Source organism: Enoplosus armatus, chromosome 22, assembly GCF_043641665.1.
Source record: "Enoplosus armatus isolate fEnoArm2 chromosome 22, fEnoArm2.hap1, whole genome shotgun sequence".
NCBI classification, from domain to species: domain Eukaryota; kingdom Metazoa; phylum Chordata; class Actinopteri; order Centrarchiformes; family Enoplosidae; genus Enoplosus; species Enoplosus armatus.
In genome coordinates, this window is record NC_092201.1 from 6,709,930 (window position 1) to 6,728,292 (window position 18,363).

An 18,363-nucleotide genomic window follows, 5' to 3' on the forward strand; every position below is an offset into this window, starting at 1 on the left:
CCCATGTTGCCCTAGGTATGGGAAAGAGTGTTTCCCCTAACTTTTCATTTAGGGAAATGCTGCTCCAATGCGACATAGTGATAGAAAAAGTAAATATTGTACACATATCCTTAATATTTTAAGATTTTTCGCCAAATAAGAATACACATTTTTCATTGGTACTTACATCTTAAACAGTTAAGTACAACAGTGCTTTACAGTGACATTAATCTGGGACACTGTGCACCAGGTGTGTTTAAACCTTGGCTGCTGTTCTCTCTTTAAGTGCTAGCAAAGGAGATCTCTGAAGATCTGTTTTACATGCCACATCTGTATTCTTATTGTTTTTACTGAATTCCAAATGATTATAATGGTTTTATCTCAGGCCTGTTTTAAATACATAGCTGATTTGTAACTGACTAGGAAAAATAGCTAAAAAGCAAAAAAAATGTGTGCCAGCCAAACATTAGTTTCCTTGTATGGTTTTATAACTAGATAAAAGAACCTTTTTTTGTTTAGTTTGTTCTGTTCCCTACAGGAACCTCTGCCCATGTCTGTCCCATTTATGAGAACAAGAACAGGAGACATCAGCGCATTCACACTGGCAGAGTAGGGAAAATGACCCAGGAAAGGCAAAATGAGTTCACAGGACAGTCAGCACCGAAGAGTTATGAAGAACTGTTGAGTCAACCTTCTGTAAGACATAAAGGTCTTCAGTATACAGCAGGGAGCATTAAAACCAATTAGATGTGCAAATTTCTGTTTTGTACTAAACAATTTGTTTTTTTCCCCACTCTAGCTGTAATATTTTGCAAAACTGTGATAAAATGTGTTTGGTGCTGCCAAGGAGCTATAAAAAACATTTGTACACAGGGTAAATAAGAAAGACTTTGGGTAAACACACAAACCTCACAGTGACAAACTGATTTAATAAAGAACTGCTTTAGAAATGTATTTAAATAAGAAAATGTTACTGTAAATGTTTGTACTACACATCATGGTTGAATATTTTTTCATTGTATTCTATTATGTATCCTACTATATTCAAACATTTCACAAAATACAATAAAAAATAAAAGCTTCCTCAACAGCAGAGAAGAGGAGGAGGAGGAGGAGGAGGAGGAGGAGGAGGAGGAGGAGACACTGATGGCCAAGATCATCTGAAAGTATTTATAGAAGTGGACCAGGACAGGGCTTCCACGTGGGACACTGAGGCTACAACAGTGCCAGAATACAGAGAAGAGGAGGATGCAGAATAAGAGGAAGAGAAGAAGACGAGAGAGGAAAGACAATGGGAGGGGTAAATACTGCACACTGCAAAGACTGGTGTATGAATTGCAGAGGGGAGATCGGTTAGCCTGGGCTGCTCTGGTTGGCCAGAGCTATGATAACTGCCGGAATTGTGTTTTTCTAACATAATCCACAGAAAAGACTGCACGAGAATGTAATACACAGATAAGTCAAGTTTAAATGTATAGCACATATAATCAGGAGAGATTCGTAACCCAGCGCAAGCTCTCTTAAAAGACAAAAACATCCCAAAAAAACTTAATACACACAGAAAAGTAACTGGATTAGAATCCAAAATAAGGTTATAATATTACAGTAATAATCCTGTATAAGAAGCCCAATAAAATAAGTCAAAGTCATAGGTCCATATCTGCTGTCAAATGCTTGCAGGCATGTTCTCCTCAACTGACCTACGGCTTTCCTAACTTAACTCAATATCCTGCAACTCTCACACAGACACGCACACACGCGTACTGTACTGTAGTGTCCTCCCTGCAGCATTTAAACCAAGTCAAGGAGTCAATTAGCACAGCCAATTTTAACCTGCGCCATGACACATAACTCACGCCTGACACCAAGATAAACATCTGGGTCAAACTACAGGATATCCATCTTATCTGATCTCAGAGACAAACAAGACATGCACTGATAGCTACTGACATCATACTACGCACATAAACAAACATACACACACACACGATGGCATCTTGCACGTGCTGTTCCTCACACTGGCCTGAAGCGCACACCCACATGTCAATCCACCATACATCACATCAATCATCATATTTGGCCTGTTAAGACATGATATCAGAGGTCACATTTTAAAATGTGTGTCAGGCTTTCAGAATGAACTGAAAACAGAGTTAGCAAGAAGTGTTTTTTTAACAAAAGAATGCACAACTAAATCAACAGATTAAAGACTCTTATGTTGTTTCCGAATTCTGCAACCCAACTCCTAAAAGATGACAAGCTATCAACCATTTCTTTTCGTAATGCTGCAGGTTTGTATCACTTCCCCGTCTGGTCCCACCGCACTTCTATCCCTGTCCCCTCTGTAGAGCTCAGGCTCAGAGAGGGGTGGGGAGGCCCCGTGGAGAAGATGTAACATTTTAATCTGTGATTCAGGGAGAGCCATGTGCCTGATGAAATACTGCCTGCCCTCTTAGCTTAAACACACACAGCTCAGTCACACACGCAATGGTTCCTTCTGCTCACCCCAAAAAATTCCTCCATCTTCTTCTACAATCATTCTCCATATCAAACACAAAAGTAGTGTTAGATACATTTCTAAATACCATATATACATTTTACTGAGCTTTAGAGGTACTGGTAGGTGTATTTTTCTAACCTATGTACAATGCTAGGCTAGCTGTTACCCCTGCCCTGCTTTCAGTGGTTGTGCTAAGCTAAGCTAACCTCCTTCTCATCTAACTCTTGACAAGAAAGCAAATATGTGTATTTCCCAAATTGTTGTTTCATAATCTAACTGCCATACTATTCAACTGGAGTACTTGTAAGAGTCCCAGCCATTAAGATGCATTTATACAAACAATGATAATAAGTGCCATGCAAACATACAAGTGACGCATACAGAATGGATCTTTTCAGTGAGGAATGATCTTCATTCTAGCTGTAATTCTACTCAGAAACTAAAACTAATTGGATGAATTCATTTATTTCTGGTGAGGCAGTTTCTTTTCTAATATATTTTTTGTAAGTTGTAACTGAATGTGTTTTCAGTCGACCCAACATATAGCAGGAACAGGATTGAGTTGACCTCTCTTCCTCTGCTAACCAAACTGCAATCGTGAGTTTCATCTTGTATAAATGGGTCTGGAGGGAGAAATGTGGCGATGGGCAGCGGATATGCATTAATGTCATCAATTGCAATTTATACAAACATATATCAAGACACGAATTCCTATACTAATAATTTGCATATTGATTAGCCTCTGACTTTTTGCTCATAACCTGCCAGACGCTCTGTGCTCTCATTTTGGCATGTCTGCGGGCATAAATGGATGCTTGCAGGATACAGTCAGCTCAGTATGAATGCCATTAGTGTCCATCTTTTTAATGTTATTAAGTTACTAATTCTTGATTTTTGACAAGCTGTTGACAGGACATAATTAGCACTGCGACAGGCAAACAAATAAAGACCTAAAAGCTGGGGAGACGTGGAAGTGTGCACATTTGTGTGTTATTTCAGCTCTAATACTTCTTTCACTCATATCACAACCATTCCATTTAAATGTGTTTGACTTCTTATTACTCTTCCCTGTCCTTCCCTTAAGTAACTGTCAGGTGTCTCTGCCATCTTTGAATATCTCTCCCTTCCAGGGTCAAGTCAGTTCCAAGCAGGAAGTTCCGCAGTGGGTGAAAGATGCAGGTGGACAAGACAGCAGTTAGAGAGGGGTGATGGAGGTAGACCAGACAAAGAGTGCATGCTGTTAGGGAAAATCCTAGGATTGTTGGACTATCCCTCTCTTTTATCCTCTCGATCCATCCCTGCGTCTTATCATTATCTCACTGCGACTCTCTAATGTAAGGCCTCATTACCTCAGACGAGGCTTCAGCAACTATACTTTGATTCCCTACGAAGCACAACCGTGCCAAGGAAGTGTTTTAAACATTTTATTTGTAAAATTAAAGCATGAAGGAAGGATGTTGTGGATTTCAGCACAGCTGGTTGGATAATGCAACCTAAATAACGTAGGTGTAGGCTTAAGGAGGCCGTACGACAGGTTACTAATGCTTGGAAATATTGCAGTCTTCTTGCAGGCCCAAATTCACTGAAGCACATATCTGATGTCACCTGCACTAGACAGCAGAATAATAATCTATAACGAAATTCATGTATCATGCACAGCAAACTCAGTTTGTTATTTATTTAAGTTACCTATTGGTTGTAGGTTAGATGTGAGCATATTTCCAGGCCTGCTGATTACACCTCCACCCCTCCAGTAGCAGTAGCTATCGTGGATGACTGATTTGTTGGAAGCTGATGCAGCTCATAGCCCATGTTTACGTGCAAGATTATAGCTTGTAGTGTAGTAAATGTAAAGCCAATAGAGTGTTATTAACTAAAGTTATTATTTATTCCTTACCAGCAACTTTATTATGCAGCAGGCCTTAAAATGTGTCTCAAGGCCTCAAAACATCCTGGCCCCAGGCTTCTAATAAATGTGTAAATCTCAATGAGTGTGCAGTCACACACAAGGACACTAATCTGTAGAGGTCACAGCAGAGCACAACATTTTATTTGCAGACTTTTCCTGACTTGCTACTATACTAAACTTTTCTTTTTTTTTTTTTTGCAAACAGACGTATTTTTAGGGAACAAGTCTACAAATTTTCTGCTCCACTTCACCATCTTTCCATCTCCTGCTTTAACACACCGCAGGAAGTGTATCAGCAACACAGGTGTACACAGACCCACACACACACACAAACACAACCATACACGCACTCAGATATCAAAAATCAGACAAATGGCACTAAGCCACACACTGTGGTGGCTAATGCGTCTTGCTGACACTGTAAATCTTTGTGTCCGAGTGATGGGTGTTTCATCTTTCTGACAGACTGCTACTCAACATTCCTTTCTGAGTAACTTTGAAAGCACACTTCACCTGCTGTGGCCTCCGTCTGAAACTCTGTGAAAGCTATTGAAGCAAGTAAACTTTTACAGCCTTTTCACTGCTTGGTCTCCCTTAGCTTCAACAGGCTTTTATACCCACGTTCTTCACATCAATTGTACTTTTTTTTGTCTTCTCTTTACCACATCCCCCTTCTCTTTACCCTCCCCTGTCCTTTCTGCCTCCACAGCTCTTACTTCACCTCCTCCTCCTTTCATCATCCTTCATCCTTCTACAACCCTCCACTACACTCTCAAATCCCTTTCCTGTGTAGAAGCCCTCCTTTCCCTTTCTGAGACAGGATGACTCCTTTACCCTTTATCAAACTTGCATACGGAAGTGACACCACACAGGCCAGCAAGTGAGAGGAGAAGAAAGGAAAGGTGATGTGGGAGGAGAGAAAAGGGAACTTCCCTTCAACTCCTGAAGCACACCTCCGGCCCTCTTTGAAGCATGGGCTTCTCTTGCTACCCTTTGTTTCCTCACCCCCCGTTTTTCTTAAAGCACTGTCTTTATCTATCAAGAAAAACTCTGGAAAAGGAAGGAGACTCTGTGCAAGGAAGATACTGAGGTTTTCAGGTGCCTCACTGGAGAAACAAGTCAGTGCAATGAGTGGGGTTCAGTATTAAATCAGGACAAATAATAAAACTAAAACAAAGGGGGGAAATGCTGCTGGCTGAGCAAGCTAGTAGTTCAGATTCAAAGATGCCTGTACCGTGTTTTTGGTATTATGATTTTGACCTGCTGTGTTACATCACTTACTGCCTTGGGGTCATTTCATTTGCAGCTCTACTGTAAACAGTTTGTTCTTCAATGGCCTCCTACGACATTTTTAAAGAATAAAAACTTGGCCATGATGAATACAGTGTGAAGAGAACACGGCTAATGAAAGAGATGACTAATGCAAGACTTGTTTTAAAAGCAACATCCTTTGAATATCTTCTCCATTGTCGGCATATAGTCAATATTTACTCAGAGCAACTTACAATTACTGAGCATGAGGGAGCTCCGCGTATCTAAAACATGTTTTGACCTTTAATACAAAATGAATCGGGCAATTATAAGCTATTATAACATAACGGGCCTTGTAAAACTATTAAGATCATAACTATGCTTATAAGACATTAAGAATTATTATTCTAATAATCTTTGTCTTCAATTCAACATGTATATAAATATATCCTAACATGAAGAACCTGTGCAATGTAGAATACTTACAACACTACTATCATGATGAGAGGCCCATTTAACGTTAAAATACTAAGCATATCTGAAACATGCATAACTAAGATCTGCTCTCAACACACCTCATTGTATGTCACCGATATGTGATAGTTTAAAGAGAAAAGGTCAGAGTGCTTTCTGCTGTCTCATGCACAGATAAACAAAGGCTTGGGGCAGCCAATTTATCATGTATGTGTCATTTCAAACAGAAGAAAACACGGAAAGATAACTTTGACAGGAAAGAGAAGGTGGAGGGAGAAGCGCTTGGAGATTAGAGGCAGAGAAATAATAAGAGACTGTTTGTGCCTGAGGGCTTCATTTCATGTATGGTTAAAGGTTAACATCAGTTATCACATAAAGAAAACCACGCATATAATAACATACATGCACAGAAACACTGGGGTCACGACCCACCAGACATATTAGCACATCTCATAAACATTCTATCTCTGAAAGAAGAAAACTAGATGGAAGGGGGAAAAAAAGATGACAAGGAAAAGCACTCACACACCTATAGGGAGACACACACAAGGGAGCTCTTCACATGACACAGAGGACTCTAATTGAAATAGAATTTAAAATAACCAAAATAGGAAAGGGGATCGTTTGTATCAATCAGGGCTAATCCAGCCTAATGTGTATATAGAAAGACGATACGTGTCGTCTCATTTCCAACAGATGAATCTTTTCTTCTGCGGATGACCTTAATCAAATACGCTCAGAGGCCATCAGCTCTAATGTGCTTCTTAGGGTTTGCTAATAACCTTTGATTGAATAAAATCATTCCAAAAGTAGACAGACTATGTAAACACCATATCACACACACCTGATATCTTCTTGAACACAAGTGTGTTGGTACTAAGCACTCTCATTAAGGGAGAATTGTCAAACACAAACCAGTGTTAAAAAAACAAATCTTACATGGTCCTATATGCAGATTGCTTATTGGCAGGGGTCATGTCAATACATCTTGTAGCAGGCAGTGGACAAAAAAAACGTAATTACAAAAACCATCAGTGGATAGCAAAGACAATCAGAAGCAAATTACAAAATTAATTAATGCATCGACGATTTAGCCATGCATAATTAAACTGAATCTGAGTGTTTGTCAGAAATATATGACGTTTGGCCAATTGGAAATGGAGAGGAACTGTATGGGTGGCAAATGTCTGACTGAAATGGAGATTGATTGAAACTGATTTTTATTGCAACTATAACAAAGACTGTCATCCATTGTGGAAGGGATAAGCATTCTCACCATTCCCATGATCTGGGAGGATGTGCAAATCATTGTTGGCTGCCAAAGATACAGTCTCAGTGTTTTTATTACTAGCGGAAAGTGTCAAGACAATCGAGGAGCTGAAATAAATGACTAGACCTGCTATCAAACAGTCTGTATTTCATCCCATCTGCATCCTGCCCTAAACTACTGTTCTTTACTCACACTGAAAATGGGTAGAAAAGCTAAAAGAATGGACTCATTCATGGATGGATTGTTTTCATTATCAGTTAATCTGCCGATTATTTTCTCAATTAATCAATTTGTCTATAAAGAATAAGTCAGAAAACGGGGGAAATGGATTATAATGTCCCACAACCAAGAGTGACGTACTCAACTTTCTTTGTTTTATTCGACCATCAATCCAAAACCCAACATATTCGATTTACTATGAAGAAAAGCATCAAATCCTCACATCTGAATGTGAATGTAAAGTATTGGTGTTTTTGTTTAGAAAATAACTAAAAACGATTAATTAAAATAGTTGCCCATTGATTTCTGTCAAGTGACTAATCGGTTAATCAATTAATCACTGCATCTCTATTTCTTTCCAATTCATTATCTGTCCTCTGTGACCCGATATTGTTCATCAAGTGGGAGATAAGCAAAAACAGTATAGGAAGGATAAACTGACTGTTGCTGAATGCCAAAAAGGGTACACCTTTACTTTCTAAGAACATTTCAAGTTTTCACAATGACCTCAGATACTTTCAGTAACAGAGGGATAGAAAAAGAAAAAAACTATTTAAATTTTTTTACCAACTTCACACAGTGTTGAAGACCTGAGAATACCTGCCCATCCACTGGAGTTTAAACCTCTCTTTACCTCGACACGGTGGCCAGTTTCTAATGAAGATGACCACAAGGGTAAAGCAGAAAAGACGTGGAGAGCAGAGCATGAGTCTATTTCACACTTGGCAGAGAGCCAGAGAGGGAAATGTGAGGTCAAAGGGGACACATGCTTCACGCCAACCCTGGTGTTTCGAAAGAGGGTGGGGCACCATGCTCTGTCAGGGTCGCCTGCTGAGAGGTGTGGGCAGGGCTTAAACTCTGATCTCTGAGCTGGCAGGAGTCTCAATTCTGCAAATATGTATTTGCTACAACACACAAACACACACTCTTTGTACTAAATGATATGCCAATGAACTTTCACAGGGCAGCAACTAATGCCTGTACAGACACAGAAGTTAGTTGGTTGGAGGACATTGAAGGAAGTGACCTTCGCACCAGGAAGAGAAAGAGCTCTACCCACCGGCAAGGAGGAAAGTGATGAGGCAGGTTTCTTTGGGCATGTACAGCTTGAGGCGGGAGCCGCTGAAGACGTATTCTACCACAGCTTCTGACCTGCCAGCCCTCTGCAGGAAGGGCAAGAACTGCTTGGCTTTCTGTGTCTCCTAATGACAAAAAGAAAGAAAAGAAATTAGGTTAGATACTGCTCTTTAGAATGCACGATTTCATTCTATGTACCCTTCTTATAAGAGAATTTATTGAGCCAAATGTAATGGTATGGTATTTAAATAACAGAGCTATGAAGCAAAGACACCGTCTATAATCTGGTGAACAGGAGATTTTCTGATATCTGATGCATTAACTATCTACCTTATTTATTTCAAGTTATTGGCCTCAGTGAACATTAAAAATATCTGTTACAAAAAGAGTAACAAAATCAACCTGGATACAGCATCCTCAAAAAACCAAATGAAAAATAACCAAAATAGCGAAGACAGACAAATAGGTTTATTGACGACTGAATCTGTGGGATTTTTCCAGACATCTTTAAATCTTGGTCTGGCCTAATGAAGTCCGCTCCACTTCTGCGTGACACGTCTGGTACCTTGTGCAATCAAAAATAATTTTCTCCCCTCCTGCCTCCATCTCTGTCTGCAAGGGTGAGTCACGAGCTTATTGTTGTGCCCCGGCCAAAATTACAAGCAGAGCTAAATCATGTGTATTCAAGCAGGGCTGGTGATGCAGTGGCAGAGGAAGATTCATAAACGATAAAAAATAATTTAATATGCGCCTACTCCAGGCAGGAGCATGTAGGCACAACAGACATGGACCAGTGTGTGTGTGTGTGTGTGTGTGTGTGTGTGTGTGTGTGTGTGTGTGTGTGTGTGTGTGTTGCGCAGTGTGGCCATGGGAGTAGGAGCAAAGGCTCGGAGGGAAGGACACAGTTCAAACAAGGAAAGTCAGAAATAACAAATGCATTTTCTACTGTAAGTGAATGTGAGAGCTCAGGCCAGTTAAAAAATAAAATACCAAATCATTGAGGACATGTTTTAGATGAGTTGATATTTTCTTTCCTGTTGTGGGGGATTGGTACACAACACAAATGGTAGTAACAGAAAAGATGGACTAGAGACATCATGCAACACACATCACCAGTGGGAGTCACAACACATGACGTCGTGAGTAAAGGCTATGTGCTTTGGCCAAAACATGCACCACCTGAACTCCACCCACTGCAGTCCAAAATAGCCTCTTGAGTGGGAGACAACAGAACCAAACATTCTGTCGTTCACACAAACACATTTACAGCACCTGCAGTGAGTGGGCTGTGCAGTCTAACTTGGTTCAGAAAAAAGGAGACTTGAGAGGAGAGGACCTCATTATGCAACCTTTAGTGGTATGAGGTGAGTCAAGTGCTTTATCTACTCTCCTCCCACCACCTCTGTTCATCTCCTACACTATACGTTTATAAACCTATCTCTGCTCTATTTGTGACTGCATCCCACTCAATGTACATAATCCCTTTCAGCAAACCTTTACCACCGAGCTAAAGGATGCTGACGTATAGGAGTGTGTATTTCCATGTGTATGTGGGGGGTGCGCCTGTGCACGTGTACAGCTGTGCGTGGGCGTGTATCACAGAGGAGAAAAGGAAAAGAAAAAAGGGAAGGGAGGGGAAGGATGTGGGGGGGTGGGAGGCAAAGTTGCTATTTTGGTCTGTTAGAATGCTCATTACATTAGCCTAGCCAAACAACTGGTGCATGCACGTGCACACGCACGCCTACCGGCACTGACTGGCAACGATCCTGGACTGTGCTGCAAATTGTGTGTGTGTATCCTATTGGAAACTGACAGAAATGCTAAGGGAGGGAAGGAGTTGCAGCTGCATATAATAGCACTGACCTAAACCACTGACACAGTGGCGCTAATATGGGAGTGTTTAGAGGGGCTATACAGTGCTCATGTCACACATGACACAGCACAATCAGGTTGTAAAGACCACCACAGTCTTTGCTGGGTTACTGGGACAGTTTTCAATGAGTGACACATTTGAAATCTCCAGTTGGAAGTAGGGTGTGGCATATATTGCTTTTTCACTATGTTATTAAAGTAAATTAATTATTGAGCACCTCCCCCTGATACTACTCCCAAGTCACTGCTGCACATAGAATGTGGTCATTTTAGCGAGGTAAGTTCAGGGGGTTTATGAGTATAAAATGCACTAAAACCCCTGATGAAATAACACAGGGCTGCTCAGTCAGCATAACAATTCCCTGTCATAATTATTTTTACAGGGTCCAATGATTTATCTGTCCTGCTGACACAATAAGACATAGGGAGGTTACGATGATGACAATGTAGAATAGCATAACATCTGAGAGTAGTTATGCAGAGCAATGCCGGACTCATTAGCCTGACTCTAAAGTCCTGTTGGTGTTAAAGAGCTTTAATAACTTGGCTGAATGCCTCTGTTCAAATGCAAGGTGACGGCACTTTAAACAGCAACTTGCAGAGCATGTACATGACCACTAAATTTGGTGGACCACTATGAGCAAAAAAAAAAGAAAAGAAAAAAAGACTAATACAGAAAAAGAGGGCCTGATTAATATAACCAAAATGTCTCTCTAGAGCCTACAAGTACAAGTACTACAAGAGAGCTCAAGTGAGAGAGACAATGAGATGCTAATGTTTCTGAAGTTCAATTTTGAGTCGTAGACCATGTAGTGGCTTATCAAAATGTATAAGAGATGGCCAGTACAGAGATACATAAAGGCACTCGAACCATTCTGAATAAAAGACTGTTACAGCTGTTTCATAACTTTGACAGCATTTTGAGTTGTGAGATTAAAAAAGAAAAGACCAAGCTGTGAGGGTGATAACAAGGTGGTCAATGGACCCAGCTGAGTTCATTTAAAATAGGCATGACTTCTGACTTGGTCGTGGGTGGGAAGTCAGTGAGGGACAACGTACTTTTCTGCGCTTGCAGCTACTACAGGTTGGTCAGGTAGGCTGTGCGGACGGGTTTGGGATCTGGGGGGAGGGGGGTTCAACTCCATGTTAGGCCTGCCCAGTGAAGCTCCTCACATTCAGGTGGAAAAAGCAGCTGGAATTACTTTACCGAAGAAAACACATTGCTATCCATGCACTCCACAAGCCAACAGATGGTTTTGGCAGAGACAAAGGTCACAGTAAAGTGGAAACTGGCCATTCCATATCGGGGGGGAAAAAATCACTCAAGTACAAGGGTGCCTTATCCACCTCAAAGTCCCTCTTGGGTGGTATGTGAATAATACAATGTTAAAAATAATCCAGCAGCAAGAACAGTACCTAGCAAGCAACAATGACCATTATAGTGCCAGCATTTAATCTTCGTATCAGTGCCATCAGTATAGATTTCAGTCGACTGCGCTTTCCATGTGAGCTCATCTAACCCAGCCACTCAGTTTGACAACTCTCGACAGCTGCAACACTGCAGCTTATAGTGAGTTAATAAAGAAGTGCACTGTGACAGCCTGCAGTCTTGTGGGGCTACATTTCTTGTGGTATGTAGCTGAACCTCAAGAGATAGATTTGTAGTCAGAGGGAGAAAAAAAAACTAAGATGGAGAGAGGAAACATCCCTTTAGAAATAAACAGGACTCTCTACAATTAGTAATGCAACTAAAACATGCCTAACTTTCACAGATTTACAGATTAAAGAAGAGATCGAGCAACAGAAGACACATCATAGGGAACAAATTTAAAAACCAGCTTCCAGGGCTGTGCGAACAAAAACATGTTTAAGAAGAGTGTGTACCAATCGGCCATTACTCGTTACTGAGAGATTTTATGGGTTCCCCACGCTAATGTTCATTTGGTGAGCACTCCCAATCAGGCTTCATTAGCCAAATGATGCCTCTATCAAGCCCCTGGGCACACGTAAACAAGCTAGGACCACTGATGGTTTTATTAATGGCGCTGATTATATTTGGAGGCCTCTTAGTTTCTTTAAGATGAGGGAACCGGCTTGAGGATCAGGGACGGGGTGGTTGGGGGGGGGGGGGGGGGGGTGAGTCGAGGATTACAGATTGTCTTCTGAGAATTACTGTGCGTGATAGAATAAGTCAGTAGTTCAATTACATCAGTGCATTTTGAGAGATGCTTGTCCTATTACACGTCATGGAAAAGCTTTCATTCCCTTGTGTAGGATAACCTGTGAATACATACACTAAAAGAATACCTACCCCGGAGATATCAGCCACTCTGTGGATGGGAACCTCCTTCTTGCTGTGCAGCCCTTTCCCATTCTTGATGGCCCTATGGGCAGACAAACCACAAACACATCATCAACAGAGCTCAAGCACCATCATAACACATCAAGAAAGCACAAGGTTTGAGGCTTAACAGACCTGGAGAAGCTCTTTGATTAATCACTGTAGATGCAAAGAGGGAGCCATTGCCGATTTGTAAAGAAAGACGTCAATTCTTAATTCCTACCAGTTTCTCTTCCCTGAACTACCATTACAGCTCAACTGGAAGCGCTAGAGGGAGGATTTTTTTCAACCCAGATAATCTATAGGCTTGAGATGAAAAGTGGAAATGGTGGTAGATGGAAGAGATATTATTGTTGGAATGGAGGGATGAGGAGAAATGGAGAGACATGCATCTTTAGAGCCAGCTAGGGGTTTAGCGAAGATGACTGGTTATGGTGATCGCTGCTTTAAAAAGCCTCAAGGGCCGAATCGGATGAAGATGACCACTGAGGTTGCGGCTGTGGAGTGGAATCATGCCACCTATGGGTCACTGGGAAGCAGACCATTGCCTCTAAGATAAAGCGTGTTCATTTATACAAGCATGTATATATATGTGCATTTAATAGCCAGGGGGAGGTTTCTTGAAGGCTGCGGGCCATTGGCTATGTGCAGTGGGAACTAAAAATAAAACCAAGGCTATAGACAGAAACCTCTCATCAACTCTAATAAGACCCCACCAGGGACAGAGCAAGAGAGAGAGAGCAAGAAAGAGAAGGGGGGAAGAGAGAAAGAGAAATGGGAGAAAAGAAGACACAGAAGAGCAAGGCCAAAGAAGGACAAAATGGAAAACCGCTAAGGTGGAGAAATAAGGACAAAATGTGCAAAAGAAGAAGGAAAGCAGGGGGAGGGAGAGAGCAGAAAAAGAGGGCGGGTGGCCAGTGACACTGCACGAGAGAAAGGGGAGTGAAAGAGTTAGTCCTATAAAAAGAGGCTGTGGCTGCATCTGCTCTACCTATAGCCAGCAGATCTTAATCTATGGCAGAGTAATAAAGCTTGTACTAAATCTCTCCACTTCTCCTCCATATAATTATATTCATAGGGTCTGTGTAAAGAGAGCCTCTGATTTAGCGTCCAGCAGCACTTGGGACGGTGTATGTATGTCCAGGCATGTGTGTTAAAAAGAAAAACATGGGGGAAGGGGGGATACATTTATGAATGAATGTGTGAGAGCAATCACATATTTCCTGGGGAAAATGTAGCAAGAGTTGTGATAGGCTGCAAGTTATGATGGTGTCACTGCTAAAGTAAAATCAGAAAAATAACAAGTGACTTGCTTCACCTGTTCCATGTTGGATGTAAAAGGAAATGCAAAAAGCAATTTGAAAAAAAAGCCTCAAGGTCATATTCAATTCTCTTCCACTTCCCAAGAGCAACATTTTCCAAGGTCATGCACAACTCGTGGATGGCAGGGTGCGAGTGTGTGTCTGTGTAAAAAGGGAGTGTGTAAGAGAGATTAGTGTAGGGTGTGCACATGCATGTGTTTTTATTTGAGAGAAAAAAAATGTGTCTTTATGAGAATAAACATGCATTTGAGAGACCCATTGTGCCAAGTGCATAGGTTCATGTAAAATGGAGATGGAATGAATGTGAGAGAGATTTTTTGGTGTGAAAGAGTGTGTGTGTGTGTGTGTGTGTGTGTGTGTGTGTATGTGTGTGTTCCTCACCGTGCCTCTGCGGCAAGCAGCTCGTCGTAGTGGGAGGAGCGTTGGTCGTCATCCTGTCTGTATCTGATGACCGTGGCCAGGCCTTTACTGACCAGAGCCTCCGCTATGTTACTGGATGAAGAGGGGGGGGGGTTACTTTAATTAAAACAAAAAGCAAAACCCCTTGGCTTCACACAGAATTATAAGCGAGCTAGCTCAACAAAAAGAAAATAAAGGACATGACGAATCCCAAAGGTGGCTTTGCTAAGGAACAAAGGTCACTTAAATGTTGACATTGCACACTTGACTAAACACTTCCTCGCTGTGTTACTGATGTACAGAGGAGAGGATGAAGGGCAGAAAGAGGGGAGCATTGTACTTAATGCAGCACTTAGTGGCTAGCCCGTGGACATCAGTGTTCTGGTTGAAGTGTGGGAGGAAGAAATGAATGGACAGGAAGGAAACTTCTGAGCTTATGTCATACAATGCATCTGTCCTCATGTTGCAGACATGGTACCTGACACAATATTACAGCTCTTGATGTCACCAACCAAATGTTTTCATTGTCCTTTTTCTACACATATCAGCTCTTGTTAGCTGTATAAAAACTGAGGGTAATATAATGATGGAAAATACAGAAAGCCAGCAGACAGCAAAGTATTTCTTAGTTTATCTATAGATTTTCTTTATATTATTTACTTTTAGTCACATTTGTTGTCGGGTATCATACAAGGAGGACTTCCTGTCTGCTCCAAGCTTCTTCACCTTATCACCTTCACAAAAGTAAAACATGGCTTCATAACTTAAACACAAACTCTCAAGCAGAGCCTGTTTTTTTTCTCTCTCATAACAAGCAGGGAAACTGTGAATAATACATTCCAATATTAGACAAGGTCATACAAGGTCGAAAACATCCACCCCACGACCACCTCACTCCCGCACCTCGGCATTCATGGGGGGCCACGCCAACTGTTATCTGTGGAGCAGAGCGGCTGGTGTAGCTGGCCAGTGCTGGGTTGTAATAGGCTGGTCATGAGGTCGGGTCCTGACCTCTGTGTACGCACGTACATCAGATGCAAGACTGTTGGTCTGATGACGAAGACGGATCAATGTCTCCATGTGTGCATGTAACTGTGCTTTGCGCCACAGAGCCCAGAGTTACAGACAGAAAACCAGAAGAGAAGTGTGGCTTTCAACAGTTTTTTTTGGGTGAGAACAGACTTTAAAGCTCCTCTATCCGGTTTTGATTAAATTTGAACCTCTGAGTGGTTTAATAACATTCATATCTGTGGTACTGTATAAAATACATGTTTCAAACAGATAAACTAGATTTCTTGAAAGCAGTGTTTGTAGATAGAAAATAATTGCTTGCACTGAGCCGACCCTTCTCACGAAAATTAAAATACAAAGAAGCACTTTCAGGTTACTGTGTGATTCATGGTGAGATTACAAGTTCTAAGCATTTACAAATTATCGTTCTGCGTCGGCTCACATCAGATGAACCTAACTTTTAAAGTTTTACACAGGGAGACAGCTAGTGTAATAAAATGAAATGTGTTAGTGGAGTCTCTTACACTGACAAATTACATACTGTGTGATCTGCCAGTAAGGGCTTCTTATTTGTAACAAACTCCTACTGGTAGTGTGTACTGTAAATACAGAAATAAAAAGGCCTGTTTCATTCACGCAGCAAGCTCTTCTGGAATGGAGGAATAGACCTGAAAAGAATAGATCAGACTAAAACTGTCAGTGTGGTGTAACGTGGCATATTACTTACATGCCGCCAATTGTGACAGTAGCACAGGTGCGTTCTGCGAAGGCAGGGGTGCCTTCTCCTGGACCGGTGGCTGCTCTGATGTAGTCAACTGTCACGTTGACCTAAAAGGGCAAGTAAGCAGGAGAAGAGGTTAAAAAAATATGCCAAGAGTGCTGAGACAAACTGAAAGCAACACCAGTTACAGTAATAATTAGTGTAGGGAGTGTTCTGACTGTGTGTGTGTGTGTCGGCCTGTGTGTTTGTCCCAGTTCTCAAGGTCACCCCCAGTCAGTGTGAATCACGTCAGGCAGCACTGTAGATCTCCCCAGAGGAGCAGTATTAACACACTGTGGGTGTTTGGGACAATACACACACCCCACACACACACACACGCACACACACACACCCCCCACACCCCCCACACAGACAGAGGGAACAGTGATAGAACCCAAATGACCCTACACTGTGTGTTCTCAAAACAGCTCCCTAGGGACAGACTCCAATCCACCAACCCTGAAGATACAATTTTGTCACTCAGCTGTGTGTGTGCGCATATCCACAGGCATGTGACGGGGAAAGCCTGCTTTGTGGGCCAGACACAGGCAGACAGCGCCAACAGCAGGGATGCAGCCGCACCGGTACACACAAACGGCAGTTTAAGAGCTACGTGTCAACCATGTCAGACAAGTGTGATGGGAGGAAAAATATGTGGGAATCTGGCTCTGCATCACAGTGTCATAGCGGAGACGCAAGTCAAATAGAGACAATGCAGACAGGCCTATTACAGGGACATGAAAGAGATGCCAACCAGGACATGGAACGACGTTGGCTTGTCATTAGATGGACAGGATGAGGACATGGTGACGTGAGGAAGAGAGGAGCTTCTGTCAAAGGCAGAAAGGATGAGTTGTAGTGTATTGTTCAGCAGGAAGTGCTGTCTGCATTTCAAGAGCAGCTGAAAAAATACCGGGGGATGGATTAAGGTTTTTGGAGGCCAGTTTGCTGCACCATTAAATACAATATCTTTTAAAACACCCCCAACTTCATGCATTTTTGTTACCATGCAAACAACCCATTCTTTTTGTCTTGAAAGAAATTAATTTATCTGCACTCCAACATCAAAGTTCTTCATTTTCCCATAGACCAAACATGAGTATCATCTCTATTCAGCCTTTTGAAAAGTAAAGCCATTCAAATGAAGGAAAAGAAAATATTTTTTGGGTTGTTCTTGGTAACATTTGTTCTAAATGGCCATGCAGGGTAATTGCGGGTAATTCAGGGAAAGGACACAAACAAAACAGGAAGAATTCAAGTTCGCTAGAGAGGACAAAATGAGACAACATGAAATAGGATAAGGAGAAAGTCAACATGAAGAGGAGATTGAAACACACAAGCAGAATATAATGCTGGATGCCATAAGCTGTGAAACCAGAACACCAGTAGTTCCCCATTAAGCAAAGTGATGACTGATTCTAAACTTTGACCAAGCGATGTTAGATTAGAGGAGTTCCAGGCCCATTCTCCACGGGCCATCTAACCGATCTCCTGATAAGGCAAAGCTATCTATAAGAACCCCCCAAAGGAGAGTGAGATGGAGGGGGAGAGGCAATGGATGGATTAGAAAGTGGAGGAGTGATGAGTGATAAGGACAAGGGCAGCAGGAGAAGAGTGAGTCAAAATGTTTTTGTTCTGCTGAGGTGAAAAGCAGCATGCAGAGATTTAATTTACTCTGCCAAAGGAATCATGTTTGTAGCATGTTTGTACATGTAATGGGAGTTTGTGTGTGTATGAACAATAATAGTATAATAGAGTATATACTGACATGCTCATATGCATGAGAGTGTTTCTTTGTTTATATACCCAACAGGGAACCAAAGCAAGTTGCGTGTATCAACGTGTATGCATGCAAAAGTTACAACTAATATTGAAGAAATATTTTTCTTAAAGTAAGACAAACCCCCTGCTTGCTTAAATGAGTTTCATTTGAGGTGGGCTTAATTGACAAGACCTTCACAGACAACTTGAACAACTAG

General features: G+C 41.6%; 1 protein-coding gene across 2 annotated transcripts in view; it reads right to left on the reverse strand.

Annotated features, from left to right (window-relative positions):
* snd1 (staphylococcal nuclease and tudor domain containing 1) overlaps nucleotides 1-18,363 on the reverse strand; it is a 162,498-nt gene that overhangs the window by 111,285 nt on the left and 32,850 nt on the right. For both annotated transcript variants that reach the window (XM_070928689.1, XM_070928688.1), the window contains exons 12-15: nucleotides 16,352-16,452; nucleotides 14,596-14,706; nucleotides 12,863-12,935; nucleotides 8,663-8,804 (exon numbers count right to left, since the gene is read on the reverse strand). In XM_070928689.1, coding sequence (XP_070784790.1) covers nucleotides 8,663-8,804; nucleotides 12,863-12,935; nucleotides 14,596-14,706; nucleotides 16,352-16,452 — 427 coding nt within the window. The remainder of the gene's footprint in view (nucleotides 1-8,662; nucleotides 8,805-12,862; nucleotides 12,936-14,595; nucleotides 14,707-16,351; nucleotides 16,453-18,363) is intronic.